Raw genomic sequence first — 25130 nt, 5'->3', positions numbered from 1 at the left:
GATGAATGAGCCTATTGTAAACTGGGGATTATTAGGTGACCGTGATGGTTTGAGGGCCGGATTGGAAATTTAGCCAGGACACCGGGGTTAACACCCCTACTCTTACGATAAGTAAAGCTCTTCTTACATCAGCTGATATCTCAAAGTGCTGTACAGAAACCCAGCCTAAAACCCCAAACAGCAAGCAATGCAGGTGTAGAAGCACGGTGGCTAGGAAAAACTCCCTAGAAAGGCCAAAGCCTAGGAAGAAACCTAGAGAGGAACCAGGCTATGTGTGGTGGCCAGTCCTCTTCTGGCTGTGCCGGGTGGAGATTATAACAGAACATGGCCAAGATGTTCAAACGTTCATAGATGACCAGCATGGTCAAATAATAAAAATCACAGTGGATGTCGAGGGTGCAACAGGGTCAGCACCTCAGGAGTAAATGTCAGTTGGCTTTTCATAGCCGATCGTTCAGAGTATCTCTACCGCTCCTGCTGTCTCTAGAGAGTTGAAAACAGCAGGTCTGGGACAGGTAGCACGTCCGGTGAACAGGTCAGGGTTCCATAGCCGCAGGCAGAACAGTTGTGTTGTGCTGCTGGGCTGGCTCGGCTGGGTTAGGTTGGGCTGGGCTGGGCTGGCTGGGTTGAGCTGGGCTGAGTTGTGTGGGTTGGGCTGGGCTGGGTTGACAGCAGGCTCGTGCCGTATCAAGCAGACTGCGAGACACTCTCAGTGAGTCAGAAGTTCCATTTGAGCAGCTCTGTAAAGGCCACCATGTACCTTACGACCAGATGCTACAGCCAGGCAGCTGGAGAGGCAAAACACAAGCGCACACACACACACACACACCCTGCCTGTAACGCCAGAGGCCCTTTGTTTGTCAAAGTGCCATGTCCCTCTTTTATATTAGGGACTAGTTTTTCTCATTACTAGAAGGTAAGGATTGGAAGGAAGGTAACTTGAGGGTAGGATTGTTTAAGATATAGTCAAGTACTAAGTCTACTTTCTGCAGTGCCGTTCATTTGTCTTCTTTATTTTCAGTTCTACTCCCAGTGAAGTAAGTCCTTTGGTGCCTGTGTTATGTTGTCGCCTCGTGTTTCTCCTCTGTCAGTCTTTTTAAGCTCTTGTTTTCCCCTGTGTCTTTCTTTCCAATGTCTCCTAGCCTGTTAATGCCTCTTAGTCTGTCCCTGGTGTGTTTCAATGTGCTCCTTCATGTGTTATAGGAGTTATGTCTGCTCCCCAGTCCATCACTACTTGAGGTAAACTAACTTACTGTACGATGGCCATGACAATCTATTTGTATAACATAACATAACTTCCCGGTGATGACCATCATCCTCATGTTTACAGGATGGAATAAACATCTTGTCTTGCTTCTTTACTTTGCCCTACATTAGCTTGATCATTCCCTCCTTGCAGTGTACCGTACACGATACTGCAAATTCACTCAAATAATCCCCTGCCAGCTCTCCATTCACCCCTAACCAGATACCTCAGTTTAGAGCTCACTCTGTTCTCAGTGTACTACATGGAGGGTAAGTAATCGGAGGGTGGATTGGAGCCCTGGGGTTTAACATTCCCACAATGCTAGCACGGGTAGACACGGTAGTCGTTTTCATGCCGTTGTACCCTATGAAAGTTAATTCTGCTTTCTACACAGTGGAGGAAGTCACGTGGGATGTATCTGTATAAGGGTGGTCTATATGGCATTGGTAGACTACTGATTTACAATGCATGTGTTCAACCATTTCAACGTGCTCTACAGACATTGACAGGGCAAGTCAACTGAAGCATGCTTGGCCTGTCCATATAGTCTCTCTTTTTACATGTGGTAATGGAGAGGGACTGTTTTTCTGTGAATTAACCTCCATTGCACTTCCATACTGTATGTCATTCAGCATGCAGGGGTTTATCTGTTATGACGTGTGATGTATTCTAGAATGATTATTTTCATACATGAAATACATATCAATCGCGCAGTAAAAGACAGGTTCAATGTACCCTGATAAAGGTGAACTGCCCTGTCTGTCCACCTGCAGTAAGGAGCAGCAGAAGTCTCTGAAGATGATGTCAGTGTGGGAGCAGCGAACCACTCAGCTGAGGAGACACAACCTGCGGGCCAGCAGTGAGGCCCTGTACAGTGAGCTGGACCCTGAGGAGAGGCTTCGTATGTCCTCTGCCCTGCACATCCGCCCTGACATGAAGACCCACCTGGACCGGCCCCTGGTGGTGGAACCCCACGACGGCCCCGGCCCTATGGGCCAACACAAGCCCCGGACCCCTGAGGAGACGGATACCCCTGAGGACCCGGCCGGCCCCCAGCCACGCAGGCACCACCGCCACCGGGACAGGGAGAGACCCATCGACGAGGCCAATGAGAATGGCAATCCAGGCAAAGAGGGTAGGCACCATGTCCACCACAGTCGTAGCAAGGACGCAGAAGGCACCCGGGGCAAGGAGGGGAAGAGTGAGCGGTCGCGCAGCCGAGAGGGGGGCAAGAGGCACCACCACCAGACCTTAGTGGACGAGGGAGGAGGAGGGGGGACGGGGGAGAGAGAGCACCGCCACCACCACTCCCACAGACAGGCCAGAGAGGGCAACGGCACTGTCAACAGCGGAGGCAAGGGCGAGCGCAGGTCACGCCACAAAGATGGCCGCTCGGGAGAGAGGTGCTCCAGGGGAGAGAACGGAGCCAATGGGGAGAGGAGGAGACACAAGACCCACGGCTCAAGGGGCCAGTCCACACTGGAGGGAGAGGACCACAGTGAGAGAGAGAAGGGGAGGGGCCACAGGTAAGACTGGCTCTGTCCCTGGCTGTCTCTGTTACTTCTCAGATTATTTTTTACACAACTGAAAATCTATAGTATACATCATTTTGTACTGATGAAAGCATTTCACACAACATTATTTTAGAGGAGTAGATGTGTCTACCTCGTACCAGAGCTCCATGACTTGTGATCTATGGTAATTGTATCTGTTTCCCAGGGACAGATATGTGGAGTCTGAGGGCGACTCCCTGGCCATCAGCCCCCAGCAGGACCCTGGAGATCAGAGGTGGGGTACAGAGGGACCTGAAGACTCAGACAACCAGAGGAACGTCAGACGGACTGGACAGACGGCCGTCAACATCCCCCCTGTCACCATCACCCCCCCACCCGGGGAGACTACCCTTATACCCAGTCAGTATCAATCTTAACACTAACCCTTATACCCAGTCAGTTTCAATCTTAACACTAACCCTTATACCCAGTCAGTATCAATCTTAACACTAACCCTTATACCCAGTCAGTATCAATCTTAACACTAACTCTTATACCCAGTCAGTATCAATCTTAACACTAACCCTTATACCCAGTCAGTATCAATCTTAACACTAACCCTTATACCCAGTCAGTATCAATCTTAACACTAACCCTTATACCCAGTCAGTATCAATCTTAACACTAACCCTTATACCCAGTCAGTATCAATCTTAACACTAAACCCTTATCCCCAGTCAGTATCAATCTTAACACTAAACCCTTATCCCCAGTCAGTATCAATCTTAACACTAAACCCTTATCCCCAGTCAGTATCAATCTTAACACTAAACCCTTATCCCCAGTCAGTATCAATCTTAACACTAACCCTTATACCCAGTCAGTATCAATCTTAACACTAAACCCTTATCCCCAGTCAGTATCAATCTTAACACTAAACCCTTATCCCCAGTCAGTATCAATCTTAACACTAAACCCTTATCCCCAGTCAGTATCAATCTTAACACTAAACCCTTATACCCAGTCAGTATCAATCTTAACACTAAACCCTTATCCCCAGTCAGTATCAATCTTAACACTAAACCCTTATCCCCAGTCAGTACCAATCTTAACACTAACCCTTATACCCAGTCAGTATCAATCTTAACACTAAACCCTTATACCCAGTCAGTATCAATCTTAACACTAAACCCTTATCCCCAGTCAGTATCAATCTTAACACTAAACCCTTATCCCCAGTCAGTACCAATCTTAACACTAAACTCTTATACCCAGTCAGTACCGCAAACCTATTTTCCCTCTAATACTGTTACTTCAGTGTCTTGTGTTTCTGAGGTGTATGTAAACCTTTGTGTCTGTGTCCCAGTGAACAGTATGGACTGTGAAACCATGCCTATGAACGAGGAGAAGAAGACCCTGGAGGAGCGGACTCAGAGTGGACCCAGACCCATCCTGCCTTACAGCTCCATGTTTGTGTTTGGCCAGGCCAACGTGTGAGTGGCCCGCGTGGACAGCTCTACACAACACTGCTCTGTGCTACACAACTCACACCATTCACGCCACAAACACTCTGCCTTCCATGTAGCAAGTCCCTGCATGTTGACATTGTCATCTGGCCCCACTTTTAACTCCTTTAGCGAAGCTGTTAAAATGTTACACTAAAGCACTTTCCTTTAAGTCCACACACTCAGTCAAATATTCGTCTTTGTAGATGACTTGTAAACCTTTGCCTAAACCTACAATCAATTAATAGAAAACAAAAGCAGCAGCAGCCAGCCAGCCAATGTTATAGCCCGTCTATATGCAGCCAGCCAACCAATGTTATAGCCCGTCTATATGCAGCCAGCCAGCCAATGTTATAGCCCGTCTATATGCAGCCAGCCAGCCAATGTTATAGCCCGTCTATATGCAGCCAGCCAGCCAAAGTTATAGCCCGTCTATATGCAGCCAGCCAGCCAATGTTATAGCCCGTCTATATGCAGCCAGCCAGCCAATGTTATAGCCCGTCTATATGCAGCCAGCCAGCCAAAGTTATAGCCCGTCTATATGCAGCCAGCCAGCCAGCCAATGTTATAGCCCGTCTATATGCAGCCAGCCAACCAATGTTATAGCCCGTCTATATGCAGCCAGCCAGCCAATGTTATAGCCCGTCTATATGCAGCCAGCCAGCCAATGTTATAGCCCGTCTATATGCAGCCAGCCAGCCAAAGTTATAGCCCGTCTATATGCAGCCAGCCAGCCAATGTTATAGCCCGTCTATATGCAGCCAGCCAACCAATGTTATAGCCCGTCTATATGCAGCCAGCCAGCCAATGTTATAGCCCGTCTATATGCAGCCAGCCAGCCAGCCAATGTTATAGCCCGTCTATATGCAGCCAGCCAGCCAACCAATGTTATAGCCCGTCTATATGCAGCCAGCCAGCCAGCCAATGTTATAGCCCGTCTATATGCAGCCAGCCAGCCAGCCAGCCAACCTATGTTATAGCCCGTCTATATGCAGCCAGCCAATGTTATAGCCCGTCTATATGCAGCCAGCCAGCCAACCAATGTTATAGCCCGTCTATATGCAGCCAGCCAGCCAACCAATGTTATAGCCCGTCTATATGCAGCCAGCCAGCCAACCAATGTTATAGCCCATCTATATGCAGCCAGCCAGCCAGCCAGCCAATGTTATAGCCCGTCTATGCAGCCAGCCAACCAATTTTATAGCCTGTCTATATGCAGCCAGCCAGCCAATGTTATAGCCCGTTTATATGCAGCCAGCCAGCCAGCCAATGTTATAAGCAGTCTATTTGCAGCCAGCCAATGTTATAGGCAGTCTAAATGCAGCCAGCCAGCCAGCCAATGTTATAAGCAGTCTATATGCAGCCAGTTAGCCAATGTTATAGCCCGTCTATATGCAGCCAGCCAGCCAACCAATGTTATAGCCCGTCTATATGCAGCCAGACAGCCAGCCAATGTTATAGCCCATCTATATGCAGCCAGCCAGCCAACCAATGTTATAGCCCGTCTATATGCAGCCAGCCAGCCAACCAATGTTATAGCCCGTCTATATGCAGCCAGCCAGCCAGCCAATGTTATAGCTCGTCTATATGCAGCCAGCCAGCCAGCCAATGTTATAGCCCGTCTATATGCAGCCAGCCAGCCAGCCAATGTTATAGCCCGTCTATATGCAGCCAGCCAGCCAACCAATGTTATAGCCCGTCTATATGCAGCCAGCCAGCCAATGTTATAGCCCGTCTATATGCAGCCAGCCAGCCAATGTTATAGCCCGTCTATATGCAGCCAGCCAGCCAATGTTATAGCCCGTCTATATGCAGCCAGCCAGCCAATGTTATAGCCCGTCTATATGCAGCCAGCCATTACTAGGAACAGTGTCTACATTAGTCTTTCAGGTGAGCTGTGTATGGACTATAGGATCTCTCTCTCTCTCTCTCTCTCTCTCTCTCTCTCTCTCTCTCTCTCTCTCTCTCTCTCTCGTTTTCTCTCTCTCTCTCTCTCTCGTTTTCTCTCTCTCTCTCTCTCTCTCTCTCTCTCTCTCTCTCTCTCTCTCTTTCTTCTCTCTCTCTCTCTCTCTCTCTCTCTCTCTCTCTCTCTCTCTCTCTCTCTCTCTCTCTCCAGGGTGCGGCGTCTGTGTCATTATATTGTCAGCCTGCGGTACTTTGAGATGTGTATCCTGGTAGTGATATCCATGAGTAGCATTGCATTGGCTGCAGAGGACCCTGTCCAGGCCAACGCTCCGCGCAACAATGTGAGTCACACACACACACACACACACACACACACACACACACACACACACACACACACACACACACACACACACAGGAAGACATGCCAGACACACACAACCTGAAATGGTCCCTCCACACAGACAGTGTGGTGAAGAAGGCGCAACTGCTCCTTTCCAACAGAAATTTGGCTTGGCCCAACCGAGCTACGGCCTGTTCACCCCGCTGGCATCTAGAAGGTGGAGACAGTACAGGTGCATTAGAGCTGGGACCAAGAGTTTGAAAAACAGAGATTGAACACTGGTCACTTTAATTAAGTGATAAGGCACCCGAGGCAGTGCTGTACCATGAATACAGTCACAGGTAAGTGCTGTTGTTCGGCCCAAAGCGATAGTGGAGGGCCCCGTCAACCCATTTACCTGTGACTGTATTCATGGTACAGTACTGCCTCGGGTGCCTTATCGCTTTTAGAAAGCTCTTATCAACATACTAAAATAACAGTGAATTACATATTTTGATTAATTCAAACATTATTTTGACAAGTCAATCCATTCAATATCATTCATCCACCAGAAGATATAGTCCTGAACAGAAATCTGGTTATTAGTTATTTTGGTCATGTTGCTACAGACGCTCCGGTCCTTAATTACTTTTGCAAAGTCGCTATGCGAAAGGACCAGTTGTCCATTCTAAACGAAATGGTTGCTATGCGGGCTTCTTGTCCATTGCTAGCCAAGCCAAATTCAGCTCACTCAGTTCACGTCAAACATTGAACCTGGAATGACAGTTCACTAGCTGCATTTTTGTATTTGACCTTTTTTGCTTCTTCTTCTGTCGGCACTTACTTGGATACGTCCCATGATAATGATGTGGCTAAGACCAGGCTGTCTGGTCTCGTCTAGGCACCGTTCACTCTATGGTGCTACAGAGATCGAATTTCCAAAAGTGAAACATTGTTTCCTACAGGTCGGACAGGCAGACACAGCAAGGCTTATATTAACCCCCGCAGTACCAAACCAAATACTAGGCCGGAAGCAAAGGGAAGCAATGTGCGTGTAGAAATAAATACAAGAGAGGATTCAGACAGCAACCTAAACATGGCGTTCTTTTAGGATGGAACCGTTAGCAAGCATAGGTGTGTCTCTGATGGCCAATGCAGCACTTATAATTCATTGATGATGTCCTCGAAGCCGGTGTTTGGAGGAGTTATTGTCACGGGGGTGTTCGTCTCGGGCCGGCAAACCGTGCCAATATATTCTCGAAACACTGGCTTTCGAAGGCATTATCCCTTTTATACAACGGGTTACCAATATATTCAAATAATGATTGACATATTTTTATGATGATTCATGATTTCGACTGGCTGAGAAAAGCTGCCATCCTGTCTGTCTTGTCCCGACTCCTGACACGTTCATTAACATGGGACAGCTGGAGATCCAATTTTAATATTGAAACAATGTTGCAAATGTTGGAGAGACAGACAGCAAGGTTATTACCAGTAGACTCTGCTGTTGAAAACCAAACGCTCGTCTAAAAGACATGGGAGATGATGTCTAGATGCTTTTTACAGTGTTGATCTTGTATATAAATTGCCTGGCTGGGCTGATGAGACAGTGGATTGAGCAGTCAGATGGAACAGAGTAAATAGGCATTTCAACGTCATAGATTTAGCCGGTGGTAAACAATCAGTCATCCAGGATTAGACTCACCCATTGTATAATTAAGCAATACGGCCCGAGGGGTGTGGTATATGACCAATATACCATGGATAAGGGCTGTTCTTATGCACGATGCAGCGCAGAGTGCCTGGACACAGCCCGTAGCTGTGGTAAATTGGCCATATATCACAAACCCCCGAAGTGCCTTATTGCATTTACATTTACATTACATTTAAGTCATTTAGCAGACGCTCTTATCCAGAGCGACTTACAAATTGGTGCATTCACCTTATGACATCCAGTGGAGCAGCCACTTTACAATAGTGCATCTAAATATTTTAAGGGGGGGGGGGGGGTGAGAAGGATTACTTTATCCTATCCTAGGTATTCCTTAAAGAGGTGGGGTTTCAGGTGTCTCCGGAAGGTGGTGATTGACTCCGCTGTCCTGGCGTCGTGAGGGAGTTTGTTCCACCATTGGGGGGCCAGAGCAGCGAACAGTTTTGACTGGGCTGAGCGGGAACTGTAATTCCTCAGTGGTAGGGAGGCGAGCAGGCCAGAGGTGGATGAACGCAGTGCCCTTGTTATTGCTATTATAAACTGGTTATCAATGTAATTAGCAGTAAAAATAAATGTTTTGTCATACCTGTGGTATACAGTATATAAATCCTGTTAAGGAAGTTGAGAATTCAAGCAGCTTTTCGCAGCTTTTTGTTAAAAATCGCGCAACATTTCAGCGCCCTGCTATTCATGCCAGGAATATAGTATATGCATATGATTAGTATGTGTGGATAGAAAACACTCAGACGTTTCTAAAACTGTTTAAATCACGGCTGTGGCTTTAACAGAACGTGCGTTTCATCGAAAAGTGCAGGGAAATCTGTTCACTGAAAATGGAAAAATATATCCTTCCGCGAATTCAAGGAATTGTTCAAAGTGAACCGAATTAAATAGGGCCGAGGTTACAGTGCCTACAGCTTCCACACTTTGTCTAGAGTCTTGTCATTTGATTCGCAATTGATTCTTGGTCTAACCGAATCAAGGGAACTCCTTCCCTCCGGTCTCCGACCGGATGTTTTGATCGAGCTCTCTTCGGACATGTTTTATACACGGACAGCAAAAGAAATTACATCGCCTCCTGATGAATTTGATCACTTATTAACGTGTACTAATACCTAAAGTTGCATTAGAACAGTATTTCGAAGTGTTTTGTGAAAGTTTATCGTCGACTTTTTGAATTAAAAAAAATGACGTTACGTTATGAAACGCTATTTTTTTCCGTTTATCACACAGTATTCTTAGATCGATATCTAGGCTATATATGGACCGATTTAATCGAAAAAAGACCCTAAATGATGTTTATGGGACATCTAGGAGTGCCAAGAAAGAAGCTCGTCAAAGGTAATGAATGTTTTATATTTTATTTCAGCGTTTTGGTTTGCGACGGCTAACGCAAAATCTGTCGTTGTTAGGTGACGTTGCAGTATTTTGAGGGTGCATGGTATCAGATAATAGCTTCTCATGCTTTCGCCGAAAAGCATTTTACAAATCTGACTTGGTGGATAGATTCACAACGAGTGTAGCTTTAATTCAGTATATTGTATGTCAATTTTAATGAAAGTTTGAGGTTTATCAACCTCTATGGGTGGCGCTCTTGAACATTTCCGCTGATTGTGGTCCCCACCTCGGTACCACGTCCTTAAGAAGATTTATACCACGGCTGTCAGCCAATCAGCATTCAGGCCTCGAACCACCCAGTTTATAATAATGTTTACATACTGTTTTCCCACTTCTATATATATATATATATATATATATATATATATATATATATATATATATATACTAGAATAGAGTTATTTATTTATATATATATATATATATATATATATATATATATATATATATATATATATATATATATATATTACAGTATTCTAGTCAAGGCTCATCCTATAAAACTACTGCTGTACACACCTTTTTGATTCATATACTGTTTATACATACCACCATATATATATATATATATATATACATACATATATATTCCGGACTCTGATATTGCTCGTTCTGATATTTCTTCATGTCTTAATTAGAATTTTGAGGATTTGTGTGTATTGTTGTCGTATTGCTAGATATTGCTGCACTGTTGCACTGCACCTGCGATAACATCTGCATAACTGTGTACACGACCAATAAGATTTGAATTGATTTGACTCAGTTTGACATTTAAAAAAACAACAACAGGTGTGACAACCAAGTTCTTCCAGACATATCCGTCAGCGAGGAGAAGATCAGGCAGCTGTTCAAATGAGCTAGAGGAATAATTACTTTTGCATTGCCTCTTGGCTGTGTTTTTCTCTTGCACTTACTCTCTCCTGTTCAGGTGCTCAAGTATCTGGACTACGTCTTCACGGGGGTTTTCACATTTGAGATGGTGATTAAGGTAAGCGCTTGGATAGGCGCGTGTCATTAAATTAAATTTTTACTACATGACTGAACAAAAATAATATCCTTTTTGGGCAGCTGTCTTAGATTTCCACGATATATTTGTCTAGAATTGATTTCTTTGTTTTTCATTCTGTTACTCCTATGGTTGTATTGGCCTCATGCTACGTGCCGTGTTTATTGAAATGCATTACTAAATGAGAGCACTTTAATTGAATACATTGTAGGACTATAGGAGGTTGCTCCAACCTCAGTGTTCTGTAGCCGTCTAACCCTGCTCTCTGATTGGTCCAGATGGTTGACCTGGGCCTCCTGCTCCATCCTGGTTCTTACTTCAGAGATCTCTGGAACATTCTGGACTTCATTGTGGTCAGTGGCGCACTGGTGGCATTTGCATTTTCGTAAGTTGTATATATTCTTAGTAACGTTCATCGTTTCATGAAATAAAATAATTGCACAAGGCAAATTTGACAGAAGAAACTGATAAGCTGCACTTTCCCAGAAATACTTTTCTCTTTTGAATTGACATGCGCTGCGATTCATCTGTCATTTCCCATCGGTTAAATTCCTCAGAATCAAATTCCTTGTATCACCACAATATAATATGTCCTCCTGAATGATGATGTCTGCTACCTCTTATTGCTGGAATATTGTATTCATTATGGGCTCAGTCTTTGGGACGGGTTTTTGGGCAAATTGTTGTGATTATTTGTAAGAATGAGAATATGTCAATTCAGGTGAAGCACTGGGTTTAGTCCGGGAGAGAGAGTCTCTGTGGGTTTAGGGTAATTATCCTGTACATCTGGTAATGCTGCTGCTGCTGCCAGAACCTACCATTAGTTCCATAACAACACAATGGGAAAATAGGAATGTAAATGTTATGTTGATTTGCTTATAGTTGAGGTGTTTTGCAGTAAGGATTGTAATTGTGTTAAATTAACCTCCACAAAATTGCTTTATTTCATGCTGTGTGTGTGTGTGTGTGTGTGTGTGTGTGTGTGTGTGTGTGTGTTTACACAAGTGTTATGTGCGCTGTTGACTCAAAGTTCCTTTTCTGTTTCCTTGTGGCTTGGATCTCTTGAAGGAGCTTCATGGGGTAATGCTTTCTCTCTCTCTCTCTCTCTCTCTCTCTCTCTCTCTCTCTCTTTCTCTCTCATCTTGCCTGTCTCTGTTTGTGTGAGCTAACAGGGTCTATGCTCAGTCCATAGGCCCGTTTTGTTCTGGGACACACTCATCTCTCTCTCTTCTCGTCATCTTTTCATAGTCCACTTGTCTTCTCTCATATTTATCTGCTTGACCACAGATCCTCTGTCCTGTTCCATGTTCCCCTCCGCTATAGGGGACAATGTCACCTCAGTGTGACTACATATTCACCAGGACCGCACTAGACAAATACATGTGTTGCTGTGATAAGAAGGATCCTACTGCTCTATATCAGCTCATGTTTTGATTACAAATGGACCTACTCACCGAACACATTTCATTAAGTGGCAACTACTCATACAAGGTAGTAAGAAATAACGCCACTTTAGAGCCCGAGGAGCTCTTTACATCTCTGCATGGAATCTCAGAGTGTGTTTAAACTGTTATGGTGTCATCAAGGTATCTATATTGGTGACTGCTTAGTGACCATACGGTACCACCCTCCATCCCCACTTTGTTTGTCTACAGCACTGCCTCTAGTATCTATCACTCTCCCCTAGCCACTCTGACAGACAGCCAGGCGTGTTGATGTTGATCGATGGACATTATTCTCCCTGCATGCCCCGGGCCTCATTCTGCCTGTCATGTCAATGTGATCCACCGACTCATTGTGAATGAACCGTACCGCCACCGTGATGTGTCATCGACACACTGTTTGTGCGGTGTTGCTTCCTTGAATCTCACAACCACGTGTCACCATTCCATCTCCCTTCAGACGTTCCACATCTGTCAGATGTCCTCTGTCTGTTGGAAACGTCTGCTAGTACACAGGAAACACACTCGTACCTGTGCCACCAAAACAAGTGGCAGGAGTGTCTTTTTGGCAAACAAAACCTGAGTTTTAGGAACATTGCCTTGAAAAAATGAAAGTAATTTTGCAACCCAGTCATCCTCGAAGAAGTGTCATTGTGGCCGAGATTGTCATTTGGCGAGTTCCTTTTCTAGTCGAATCAGTTCCACACACTTTCACAATAGCATTCACCTGTCTGTCACTGACAGACTAGTACAGTCAATGACAAACGTCTCAATTTCATACATCATAGGCCTATTCCCATTCACCGTGTCGTAATTGTTTAGAGTGTACCTGTCATATTTTCTATGTGTGGGAAGACGCCATAATTGTACTCTTTATCTTGTTTTTTCCCCTTGACTGTTTTCCCCCGTCAGACCGCCACAAGGTGTGCCCAGGTGGGGATCCCCCTCTCCCCTCTACCCCTCTTTCTTCTGCTTAGGCCCGTATCATATCACTAAACCTGTATGAGTAAAGGGTTTCCTTTACAGTCCTGGAGCCATGTCACTCTGATAGCTTTCAATAGAAACCTCTCTTTCTCTTTCTGGGTGTTCAAATCCAATTTGATTTGTCAGATGCGCCGAATACAACAGGTGTAGACTTTACAGTGAAACGCGAACTTACAAGCTCCTAACCGACAGTTCAGTAAAAAAAAAAAAGAAGACGAATAAAAATAAGAAATAAAAGTACCAAGTAATTAAAGAGCACTCTCCAATCTTACTGTAAATGGAAGCTCAAGTAAAATGTGTTCATAATTGATGATTGGGCCAAATCCCAGCATCAGCACTAACTATGCTGGCCATTCTAATCATTATGTACAGCAGACTCTTTGTGTTCATTTTCAAGCTTCTATGCCCAAGTCAAATACTTTGAGCTATTATAACACGCATTCATGTTTATTCTGTTAAACTAGGAGACGCACCAAGCATAGCCATATCAGTGCCTATATTAAAACATAATACAGTCTTGTTCCACACTGACAGAGAGAGAACTACAGATGTAGGATCTTAATTTGATCACCCTGTTGCAGGAGAACCTTCCTGCAATGCAGGACATTTTAAACATTTTGTAGTGTATTTGAGGATTAAAAAGGTTTCTGAAGTTTGTAATTTCCCCTTTGAAATTTCAGTCCTGATTTTCCCCAACGAAAATGTACCAACCGTTACAAAAATGTCCATGAATTATAATCCACATAATAATTCACATTTCCTGTTGCTGCAGGGATTGTTTTCCTGCTGTAGCAAAATGGGTCAAATCAAGATCCTACATCTGTAGGACTACCTTTAGAGTAGTAGTAAAAATAGCCAGTGCTGAGACAGGACATGGTGGTTATTTTGGATGACCGTTTTGTTCTCCTTCCAGGGAGATGACATATGGGACACGCCAGCCACCTGTACCTGAGAATGATGTCCTCATTACACATTTAACCACTGTCTTGGCGTCTCATAGCTCTGTCACCGTCCAGCCCCTGTAGAAAACTCAAAGCGCTCGCAATGAAACTCCCAAGTCACATGTTTTTCTCCAAGCTGGTCAAGCGTCCTTTGAAAGCTATCAAAATGTCATGTGTGGTTTAACATGTGTGAGTGTTTTGTGATCTCAAACCACGGGCTCTACTTACTGTGAAAAAAAAGCATGCTGGACTAATAATGCGTATCAGAGCATGAATGTTGCATGCTGCTGTGGTAGAGTAGAGCTGTAACGGAGGCTGTGGGAGGGAGGAACCTCAGCGTCATATCACATGTCCATGCTGTGTTGGGCATACCAGCCAGGGTTACAACATGGCCAGAGTTACAACATCCCACTGTGTGTGTGTGTGTGTGTGTGTGTGTGTGTGTGTGTGTGTGTGTGTGTGTGTGTGTGTGTGTGTGTGTGTGTGTGTGTGTGTGTGTGTGTGTGTGTGTGTGTGTGTGTGTGATGGCAGCTGACAGCAGACAGAGGGGGGAGGCAGGGCAGAGTAGGGGAAAATGAAGGGTGCTGGCAGATTTGTTTCTCTCTGTTGCCATTTGCCTCCTCCTGGACTGTCTTGTTGGTGCCATGTTAATCATCTTCACCAGATGCTGCGATCTTTACAAGTTCGTCTTTATCTCTCAGTTGAAAATGAGTGACTGCTATGTAGGATTTACTTTAACAACAAAAGGCGTTCACCTTTTCAGAGAAATCTCTCTAGATTTGAGACAGAGATGTGATTGAGTGACATGACTGCTGGAACATTTTACATTGTGATATAAATGTTGTTGACTGTACTGTACGTTGAATAGGTCTATTTCTATAACATTTATTCATGCGAAGTGTCACGTAGTATCTTTGACTGGTTATTTATGTGTTGCCGACTGTTTATTGGAGTCATTCAAATCCACGATTCACCAATGGGATGATTGACCTTAAATACATGACCATTTTGTGTACTGTACCACACATTGGTCAATTATTTTACATTTGATATAACATGCAGTATTTTGTATCACTTCGTTGTATTTGATTTGGAGATGCCTGTGTTGCGAGTCACTTGTATTGCTATTCTCACAGCTCCCCAAGGTGATGATTCAGCATGAGCTCTTCTGAGTCTGTAGGGAACATTCATATACACGGAGACTTAATGGGATTCTGCTCAGACTTCTTCACATGTTGGTTCAAAAGATGTTCTGTTTTTCCGCCCATTGTATCTGAGAAAGTCTATTACATCTCTTGTTCCTGTATTTCCCCGTGAGTCATAATACTCTACACTGACATCCTTTCATCTTTTCATTTGTCAGTCTCACCATCTTAGCTTAACGAGCAGGATTTGTGTATGAAAACCGCATTGGTTCCTTTAAAAGAAACGTCACAGTTGATTTTTTTTGCCACTGGTTATGGGTTCTTCTGCAGAAACCTGATGCACAGTCTGTAGTGCGAGCGTACTTGATTTATTTTTTGGGTGCTATTTGCATGGAGAAATATGTGTTGATGTAACTCTCAGAGAAGGTGTATTGCTGTGGGATAACTACTCTGCATGCTATACATCCACAAACTGTCCAATTCGCTCATGTAATCCAGGATTACATGCTACAGTACACCTATCTGAATGGTCTGGAGAGGCATGAGCCTACAGTGAGATTACTAATCCATTCTCAGTTGGGGCTGGGTGGTTGGTTGTCACAAACAATTATCTGTACCAAGGGTATCTATAGCTTTGACAAAAAAATGTTTACCTCAATTATTATTCTGTTGTATTTTTCAAACACAAATCATCTTGAAAGTATTATTAGAAATGCAATGTCTTTAGTAGTGGGAGATGGTAATGTAAATAACAAACGTTCTCCTAACCCCATTTCCTTAGATTGTAAGAACATTTCCATTCACTTTCGGCAAAGACCGTCAGAGAGCATTCTTCAAATGCTTTCTGTTTCTTAGTCTAAACCTTTCCATTCATGAAACTTGTAGAAGCAACAGGGATTCATCAACAAGCTTTTGACTTTTGTCACGAGTGGTTTGCCTCTTTTTTTAATGCAATTGTTTTAATGCAATTGTTGTTCTTAGCCATTTCTGAATACAACTACCTTCACACGGGGTTTAGCATTTGAGTGTTGACCTTACAGGTTTGCTGTCTAACTTAGTGTTTTTCTTGTGCAGAGGGTCCAAAGGAAAGGACATCAGCACCATCAAGTCCCTCAGAGTTCTGCGAGTCTTACGGCCCCTCAAGACCATCAAACGCCTACCCAAGCTGAAGGTACGGAATAGGACTTTATCTGACCTGTACACTACACGTGTATTCACTGGTGTTGACTTATTGATGAGTGTTGTCAGGACACAGAGTCATCAGCGTGTACTGTTTCTAACCCAGCCCCATGTTTCTCTGTGTGTGTGCGTGTACGTGTGTTTGTGCATGTGTTTGTGCGTGTGTGTGCGCGTGTTTGTGCGTGTGTGTGCGCGTGTGTGTGCACGTGTGCGTGTGTGTATGTGTGTGTGTGTGTGCGTGTGTGTGTCCTCTCTCAGGCTGTGTTTGACTGTGTGGTCAACTCCCTGAAGAACGTGTTCAACATCCTCATAGTCTACATGCTCTTCATGTTCATCTTCGCTGTCATCGCCGTGCAGCTGTTCAAGGGCAAGTTCTTCTACTGCACCGATGAGTCCAAGAGCCTGGAGAAAGACTGCAGGTAGGTTTACAGTACAGTACACTGAGCAAGCCTGGCACAAGAAGAAAGGGCATTTTGAAATTAACAGGAGAAGGCAGATGAGCAAAGTTGGCACCAAAGCACTGGGCCTAACATTGACATAGCAAACCATGGAATAACGGTAACACCTCTAGAGATGGCGCCCCCCCCCAGGGCAGCTGTGGTGGTACGGCCCAGGGGCTCTATTTTTTACTGGATTTAAGGAGGCAAACGCACCGTCGTTTCCAATTTCGTTATGTAAAAACTGGCGCATTTGCCAGTTAGTCAGGTTTGACAATTTACCTGTCTAACATCAGCTGGCTTGCGCTGAGGTGGGTGCGGTGGAAATATTGGAGGTGTGTTCTTGAAAATGTGCGCCAATATGGCAATTTCAGTGAGCACAACTAGGACTATTTAAGACCGACCAAAAGCTGGTCTTCGGGGTTACTCACTTGGTTATGATTTTGCCAACGGTGGCGCACACAGTTGCTTTATTTATGTACATCACAAATGTTTTGTTAAAATATCACAAGCAGCAAAACAGTCAACAGACATTCCGCTTTTTTTTATGTATGTGGACATTATTTTTGTCCAACTTCTGTGAAATGTTTGGACTCATTATGTGTGATGCCCATTTCATGAATGGTGTCAGTGACTTGTAGGAAGCCTGTTTAGGAACATCAAGTTATTTAAAAAGACTGATTATTGTTTTTCATTGATCATTTTGTCAAAAAAAAATACATATTCCACTTATCTCTGTTGGATCTAACTGTCTTATCGCGGGATTTGCGATCACTGTCCGTGGTGCTGAATCCACTTGTAGGCTATATTTGCATGTTTGTTTGTTTACCTTTCATGTGGCAAAGTGATTACTGGCCATATCAACACAGATGGTAGGCTTTAGCTATATATATTTAAGAGCAGTAACGGTGAGTTGATTACAGTACCAGTCAAACGTTTGGACACAACTACTCATTCCAGGGTTTTTCTTTCCTTTTACGATGTTCTACATTGTAGAATAATAGTGAAGACATCAAAACTATTAAATAACACATATGGAATCATGTAGTAACCAAAACAAAAAAAGTTTATATTTGTGATTCTTCAAAGTTGCCACCCTTTGCCTTGATGACAACTTTGCACAGTTCTTTGCAGGCCAGTCATCCGCCAAACTCATATTCGTCCATCGGACTGCCAGATTGTGAAGCGTGATCATCACTCTAGAGAATGCGTTTCCACTGCTCCAAAGTGCAATGGCGGCAAGCTTTACACCACTCCAGCCAACGCTTGGCATTGCGCATGGTGATCTTAGGCTTGTGTGCGGCTGCTCGGCCATGGAAACCCATTTCATGAAGCTCCCGACAAACAGTTATTGTGCTGACATTGCTTCCAGAGGCAGCTTGGAACTCGGTACTGAGTGTTGCAACCGAGGACAGATGACTTTTATGCGCTACGCTTGTGTGGCCTACTACTTTGCAGCTGAGCCGTTGTTGCTCCTAGGCGTATCCACTTCACAATAACAGCACTTACAGTTGACCGGGGCAGCTCTAGCAGGGCAGAAATTTGACGAACTGACTTGTTGGAATGGTGGCATCCTATGACGGTGAATCAGTGAGCTATTTAGTAAGGCCATTCTACTGCCAATGTTTGTCTATGGAGATTGCATGGCTGTGTGCTCGATTTTATACACCTGTCAACAACGGGTGTGGCTGAAATAACCGTATCCACTCATTTGAAGGGGTGTCCACATACTGCTGTATATATGCTGTATCTTCCCCCATAGAGAGAAGAACAGCCCAGTGCTGCGTTGAAGACAATTGCATTAATTATGTGTTTTTGTTTGGGTATCTTATTGATTTGTCACATGGACAGTGTCTTGTCAACCTAATCAAAGAGGTATCTGAATATTCATATTCCTGTATGTGTTCGTGTGCAGTAAGTTGTTCTCTCTCTCTCTCTCTCTCTCTCTCTCTCTCTCTCTCTCTCTCTCTCTCTCTCTCTCTCTCTCTCTCTCTCTCTCTCCCCCCCTCCCCCACCCTAAACAGAGGTAATTTCCTGGACTATGATAAAGATGAGGTGGCCGCCCAGCCTCGGGTGTGGAAGAAGTATGAGTTCCACTATGACAACGTGCTTTGGGCCTTCCTCACTCTCTTCACTGTGTCCACCGGAGAGGGCTGGCCTGAGTAAGTCCACTTTCCAGGCTCCTTTTCAGTAGCTCTATAGAGTTGAAGTCTTTGGTGGGGATATGTTCTCAGAATATGCTGTGGCTCTTTGACAGACAGACAGACAGACAGACAGACAGACAGACAGACAGACAGACAGACAGACAGACAGACAGACAGACAGACAGACAGACAGACAGACAGACAGACAGACAGACAGACAGACAGACAGACAGACAGACAGACAGACAGACAGACAGACAGACAGACAGACAGACAGACAGACAGACAGACAGACAGACAGACAGACAGACAGACAGACAGACAGACAGACAGACAGACAGACAGACAGACAGACAGACAGACAGACAGACAGACAGACAGACAGACAGACAGACAGACAGACAGACAGACAGACAGACAGACAGACAGACAGACAGACAGACAGACAGACAGACAGACAGACAGACAGACAGACAGACAGACAGACAGACAGACAGACAGACAGACAGACAGACAGACAGACAGACAGACAGACAGACAGACAGACAGACAGACAGACAGACAGACAGACAGACAGACAGACAGACAGACAGACAGACAGACAGACAGACAGACAGACAGACAGACAGACAGACAGACAGACAGACAGACAGACAGACAGACAGACAGACAGACAGACAGACAGACAGACAGACAGACAGACAGACAGACAGACAGACAGACAGACAGACAGACAGACAGACAGACAGACAGACAGACAGACAGTAAGTAAGTAAGAGAGTGAACAGCCCTGGGGATATGTTCTGAGAATGTGCTGTGGCCTGCAGACAGACATACAGACAGTATAACAGTATACCAGTAGGAGGTGAACAGGCCTGGGGTTATGTTCTGAGAATGTGCTGTGGCCTGATGCCTCTCAGACAGACAGGAAGTAGAATGGTTAAACATGACATGGGATATGTACTGAGAATGTGCTGTTGTCTGGTGTCTCTCAGACATACAGAAAGACAGTCAGACACAGACACACAGTAGAACAATAGGGTTTTTCTATAAACTAGGCTACCAGCGAGGATTTCCTACACTGGACAACTTGTTAGAGCTGTTGATAAGTCATTGATATCTGTCAATTTAGTTAATGTCAAGATATTATTAAGATATAAGATACAGTTGAAGTCGGAAGTTTACATACACTTAGGTTGGAGTCATTAAAACTTGTTTTTCAACCAAAGGACCTTGTGAAGATGCTGGAGGAAGCAGGTACAAAGTATCTATATCCACAGTAAAACGAGTCCTATATCAACATAACCTGAAACGCCGCTCAGCAAGGAAGAAGCCACTGCTCCAAAACCACCATAAAAAAGCCAGACTATGGTTTGCAACTGCACATGGGGACAAAGATTGTACTTTTTGGAGAAATATCCTCTGGTCTGATGAAACAAAAATAGAACTGTTTGGCCATAATGGCCATCATTATGTTTGGAGGAAAAAGGGGGAAGCTTGCAACCGGAAGAACACCATCCCAACCGTGATGCACAAGGGTGGCAGCATCATGTTGTGGGGGTGCTTTGCTGCAGGAGGGACTGGTGCACTTCACAAAATAGATGGCCTACAAACCTGACTCAGTTACACAAGCTCTGTCAGGAAGAATGGGCCAAAATTCACCCAACTTATTGTGGGAAGCTTGTGGAAGGCTACCCAAAATGTTTGACTCAAGTTAAACAATTTAAAGCAATACTTCCAAATACTAAATTGAGTGCATGTAAACTTCTGACCCACTGGGAATGTGATGAAATAAATAAAAGCTGAAATAAATAATTATATCTACTATTATTCTGACATTTCACATTCTTAAAATAAAGTGGTGATCCTAACTGTCCTAAGACAGGGCATTTTTACTCTGATTTAATGTCAGGAATTGTGCTAAACTGAGTTTAAATGTGATCGCAAAGGAATGTCCAGAATATTCTGGTGTCTCGTTCGTTTTGCCGGTGAAAACCGCTTTGCCTGGACCCACATGGGATCTAATGTCCCTAGCGAATTGATGGTGATCATCTGTTGTTGCCCATTTGATTTACAGCAGTGTCTCGTTCGTTTTGCCGGTGAAAACCGCTTTGCCTGGACCCACATGGGATCTAATGTCCCTAGCGAATTGATGGTGATCATCTGTTGTTGCCCATTTGATTTACAGCAGTGTCTCGTTCGTTTTGCCGGTGAATTACCGCTTTGCCTGGACCCACATGGGATCTAATGTCCCTAGCGAATTGATGGTGATCATCTGTTGTTGCCCATTTGATTTACAGCAGTGTCTCGTTCGTTTTGCCGGTGAAAACCGCTTTGCCTGGACCCACATGGGATCTAATGTCCCTAGCGAATTGATGGTGATCATCTGTTGTTGCCCATTTGATTTACAGCAGTGTCTCGTTAGATCTAACAGAGAAAGCATCAAGGTATTGACTTCATATTTTCACGTGTTTTTGTGCCTCGGATTGGACACCAAGTCTACTACCTGATATTATTCTGGATACAATGACATCAAATTATACAGCCTGGTGGGCTTATTCACAACATGATCTGGTAATGAAATATCATGACAAATACATGTTGTTTTCCATGTTAACACCTGCAATTTTAAACAATACAAGTGGCTTGAAGTAGCCCTACTTGAACTTGAAATTGGAACTCAGAAATTCAAGTACTGGAATAGGCATCCCTTGAAAATCTGACATCTTTGTTGGGGTAAAACCCAGTGCAAGTTATGAGGACATCATCTAATGTTGTCTTCAACTTGACTTTCCATACAAATCCTTCCATTAAAAAAGGAACCTGTTTTTTTGGTCAATTTCTCATTATAAAACAGCAATGGTGAGATTCAAATGGTGAGATTAATGCTGCCGCTGTTCATGGCTTTGTTATGTTTGCCTGCGTCGGCCACAAAGGATAGGAGAAAAATCACCATGCATGCATCCAATTTCTTTAGTCAGGCAAGTCCATATTATTCTCACATATTTTAGAATGTAATAATACGTTGAATATCAATGCATTGGCAAGGCCAAAGAAAGGCATTATTCTTCAAGTAGTAATGGCCTACACTTTTTTTCATGCTTTTTGGGGGGTGTTCTATATTAGGCCCTATATGTTCTTTATAATTATAAAATTGTTTAACATTGCGGTCCTTGAAAAGTACAATTAAGTGCTTGAAAATGTCCATGAGAGTCCTTGAATTTCATTTGCCAATGTCTGTATGAACCCTGCTTAAAGGACGTATAGTCCTGGGCCTATGATGTCGAATAGGTGGAGTTATGGGCCAATTTGCATACATTCACTTTTATTCCTCTAAGTGCGCATGTGGAACTGCATGAAAACCCTTTTTATTTCTGTTTCAAACCATTTTAAAACATTTATCCCAATGTCACACATTGGCCCCATTAATTATAGAAAGACCCAGTACTAGAACATTAGAGGGTGAACAAGCCTGCCCTGGGGATATGTTCTGAGAATGTGCTGTGCTAGTCTCTGTAATTGTCTTTAATGTCGTATTCAAGCAAAGTGCGCAGGCTTGTCGGGTCAGCACACCAGAGAGGGTTGTCTGTGCAATTTCCGGCCTGTTCATAATTCTCCTTCTTATTCCGGATCCTCTGTCCTCCTCAATGAAATCATTGAATTAGCTATGTTATTAAATAATCCAGTGATGCATGATATGTAAAGATGATGGACTGGTGAGTCATTTAGGTCAGAGTAGAAGGCCATTAAATAAGACTCAGTCCTCATAACCTGGAGGGCTAAGTGGCTAGGCTCTCTCTCTCTCTCTCTCAGTTGGGCTATTACTGCAAGGAATATTTTAGCGCGGCTGATGAAAATGGACCTTTCTATCATCAACATTAAACATTAATCACATGCCTATTACATTTTAACAAAAGCTTTTAATTGACTATGTCCCTAATTTTAGACGTAGAACTTGAAATGGTGTCCTCGTTTCCAGTTAGGTCTTAGTCATATTGTAGTTGCTGTAAGGAACTTGTTGTAGTAGTTTAACTACATTTGGCTGTTGTGGTGAGTGGTTCCATATACTGACAGCATGGTTCCTGTGTTCCTCTCCAGTGTTCTGAAGCACTCTGTGGATGCTACCTTTGAGGACCAGGGTCCCAGTCCAGGCTACCGTATAGAGATCTCCATCTTCTACGTGGTCTACTTTGTGGTCTTTCCCTTCTTCTTCGTCAACATCTTTGTGGCCTTGATCATCATTACCTTCCAGGAGCAGGGAGACAAGGCCATGTCAGAGTGCAGCCTGGAGAAAAACGAGGTACAGTACACTCTTCAAAACAAAAAGGTGCTATCTAGAACCAAAAAGGGTTCTTCTTCTGTCCCTATAGGAGAACCATTTGAAGAACCCCTTTTTTGTTCAAGGTAGAACCCTTTTGTAGAGTCCTTTCCACACAGGGTTCTACATGGAACCAAAAAGGGTTCTACCCAGCACCAAAAAGGGTTCTCCTATGGGGACAGCCTTTTGGAACCCTTTTTTCTAAGAGTTTACGGAACAGGAAGTAAGGGAAAGGAATAACAATTAATATTTCTTCAATGGTCCCACTCTCCATTTGTGATTTGTTGGTCATCAGCTCACTATGCTCTGTAGATGTTGCCAATCATACTGCCAAACCCTTTCATTAGGCTGAGTACTCAGTGCAGGAACAGTCTCTCTCACTGCTATTGTTGTTGATGCTGGGTTCAGTTGTGCGTGTTGAGGCAGTGAGGCTGCAGTGGAGCCTACAGTACAGTCTCCCAGCTGAGGGCCAGTGTGACAGGTCCACAGGTCCACGATTGATTCTGGAGCCCCATCTGTGGTTCCACAGGCGGAAACAAAGCCAGCGAGCCGTCCCCGTCCCCCCTACCTCATGTCTACCGGGACCCCATTAGGCAACCATAGTAGATATATCTCCGTCAGTTCCTATTCTAAACTAAAACAACATATGTTTCCCTGTGTCTGTTTGTATGCTATTCTAAGACGACTCAACTGTGCACAGATAGATAAACACTGAATATACAAAACATTAAGAACACCTGCTCTTTCCATGACACAGACTGACAAGGTGAATCCAGGTGAAAGTTATGAGCCCTTATTGATGTCACTTGTTAAATCCACTTCAATCAGTGTAGATGAAGGGGAGGAGACAGGTTAAAGAAGGATTTGTAAGCCTTGAAACAGTTTAGACATGGATTGTGTATGTGTGCCATTCGAAGGGTGACTGGGCAAGAACTGCAACACTGCTGGGTTTTTAATGCTCAACAGTTTCCCGTGTGCATCAAGAATGGTCCACCACCCAAAGGACATCCAGCCAACTTGACACAACTGTGGGAAGCATTGGAGTCAACATGGGCCAGCATCCCTGTGGAATGCTTTCATTACACGCCCAAACAAATTCAGGCTGTTCTGAGGGCAAAAGGGGAGTGGGGGGACTCAATATTAGGAAGGTGTTCCTAGTGTTTGGTGTACTCAGTGTATGTCCCCTCTGTCTGTGTCTGTCAGTATGCTGAACTAACTTGACGCTCCTAACTGAAACCAGAACATAGCCAGGAGGAGCCAGCCACTTATTCATCCTCTGGATTCACACATCTCCACTGCACTTGGCTCTGATAGACTCTGCTTGCTGTCTAGTTAGATATTGGTGGTTTTCTGCACAGTATTTACCTCTGATAAACTTTTCCCCTTTAGTTGATGATACAGATGCAATGGTCCTAATGAAGGCAATGCTTGAAAGAGTAACGGATTGACGAGTGAAGATGGTGCTGATGACCATGATGATGATAATGAGGAAATGGGTGGCGATTATGAAAGAGAACATTGGATGTAAGTGTTCATTTCCATCTCGTTATTTTCAGAGAGCCTGCATTGACTTTGCCATCAACGCCAAGCAAATGACACGTTACATGCCAGAGAACGTGCAGTCCTTCCAGTACCGGATGTGGAAGTTTGTGGTGTCACCTCCGTTTGAGTACTCCATTATGATCATGATCGCCCTGAACACCGTGGTGCTCATGATGAAGGTTAGTACAGTCCGGCTCATTCACCAGAAAATATAGTAGGATCATTCAATTCAATTGAAATGGTTTTATTGGAATGGGAAACATATGTTTACATTGCCAAAGCAAGTGAGATAGATAATAAACAAAAGTGAAATAAACAATAAAAAAAATGAACAATAAATCTTACACTCACAAAAGTTTCAAAGGAATAGAGACATTTCAAATGTAATTGTATGGCTATGTACGGTGTT

At 44.0% G+C, this 25130-nt stretch overlaps 1 protein-coding gene across 1 annotated transcript in view; it reads left to right on the top strand.

Annotated features, from left to right (window-relative positions):
• LOC115140665 (voltage-dependent N-type calcium channel subunit alpha-1B-like) overlaps window positions 1-25130 on the top strand; it is a 149550-nt gene that overhangs the window by 95582 nt on the left and 28838 nt on the right. Inside the window, 12 exon segments of the mRNA XM_065026553.1 lie at window positions 2020-2772; window positions 2966-3159; window positions 4106-4232; window positions 6361-6490; window positions 10512-10571; window positions 10868-10974; window positions 11658-11669; window positions 16176-16272; window positions 16539-16699; window positions 18742-18879; window positions 22960-23161; window positions 24736-24900. Coding sequence (XP_064882625.1) covers window positions 2020-2772; window positions 2966-3159; window positions 4106-4232; window positions 6361-6490; window positions 10512-10571; window positions 10868-10974; window positions 11658-11669; window positions 16176-16272; window positions 16539-16699; window positions 18742-18879; window positions 22960-23161; window positions 24736-24900 — 2146 coding nt within the window.

The sequence above is a fragment of the Oncorhynchus nerka genome, linkage group LG13, assembly GCF_034236695.1.
Source record: "Oncorhynchus nerka isolate Pitt River linkage group LG13, Oner_Uvic_2.0, whole genome shotgun sequence".
In the NCBI taxonomy this organism is placed as follows: domain Eukaryota; kingdom Metazoa; phylum Chordata; class Actinopteri; order Salmoniformes; family Salmonidae; genus Oncorhynchus; species Oncorhynchus nerka.
The sequence above is the reverse complement of the archived record's forward strand: the minus strand, read 5'-3'. Positions and strand labels throughout refer to the sequence as shown.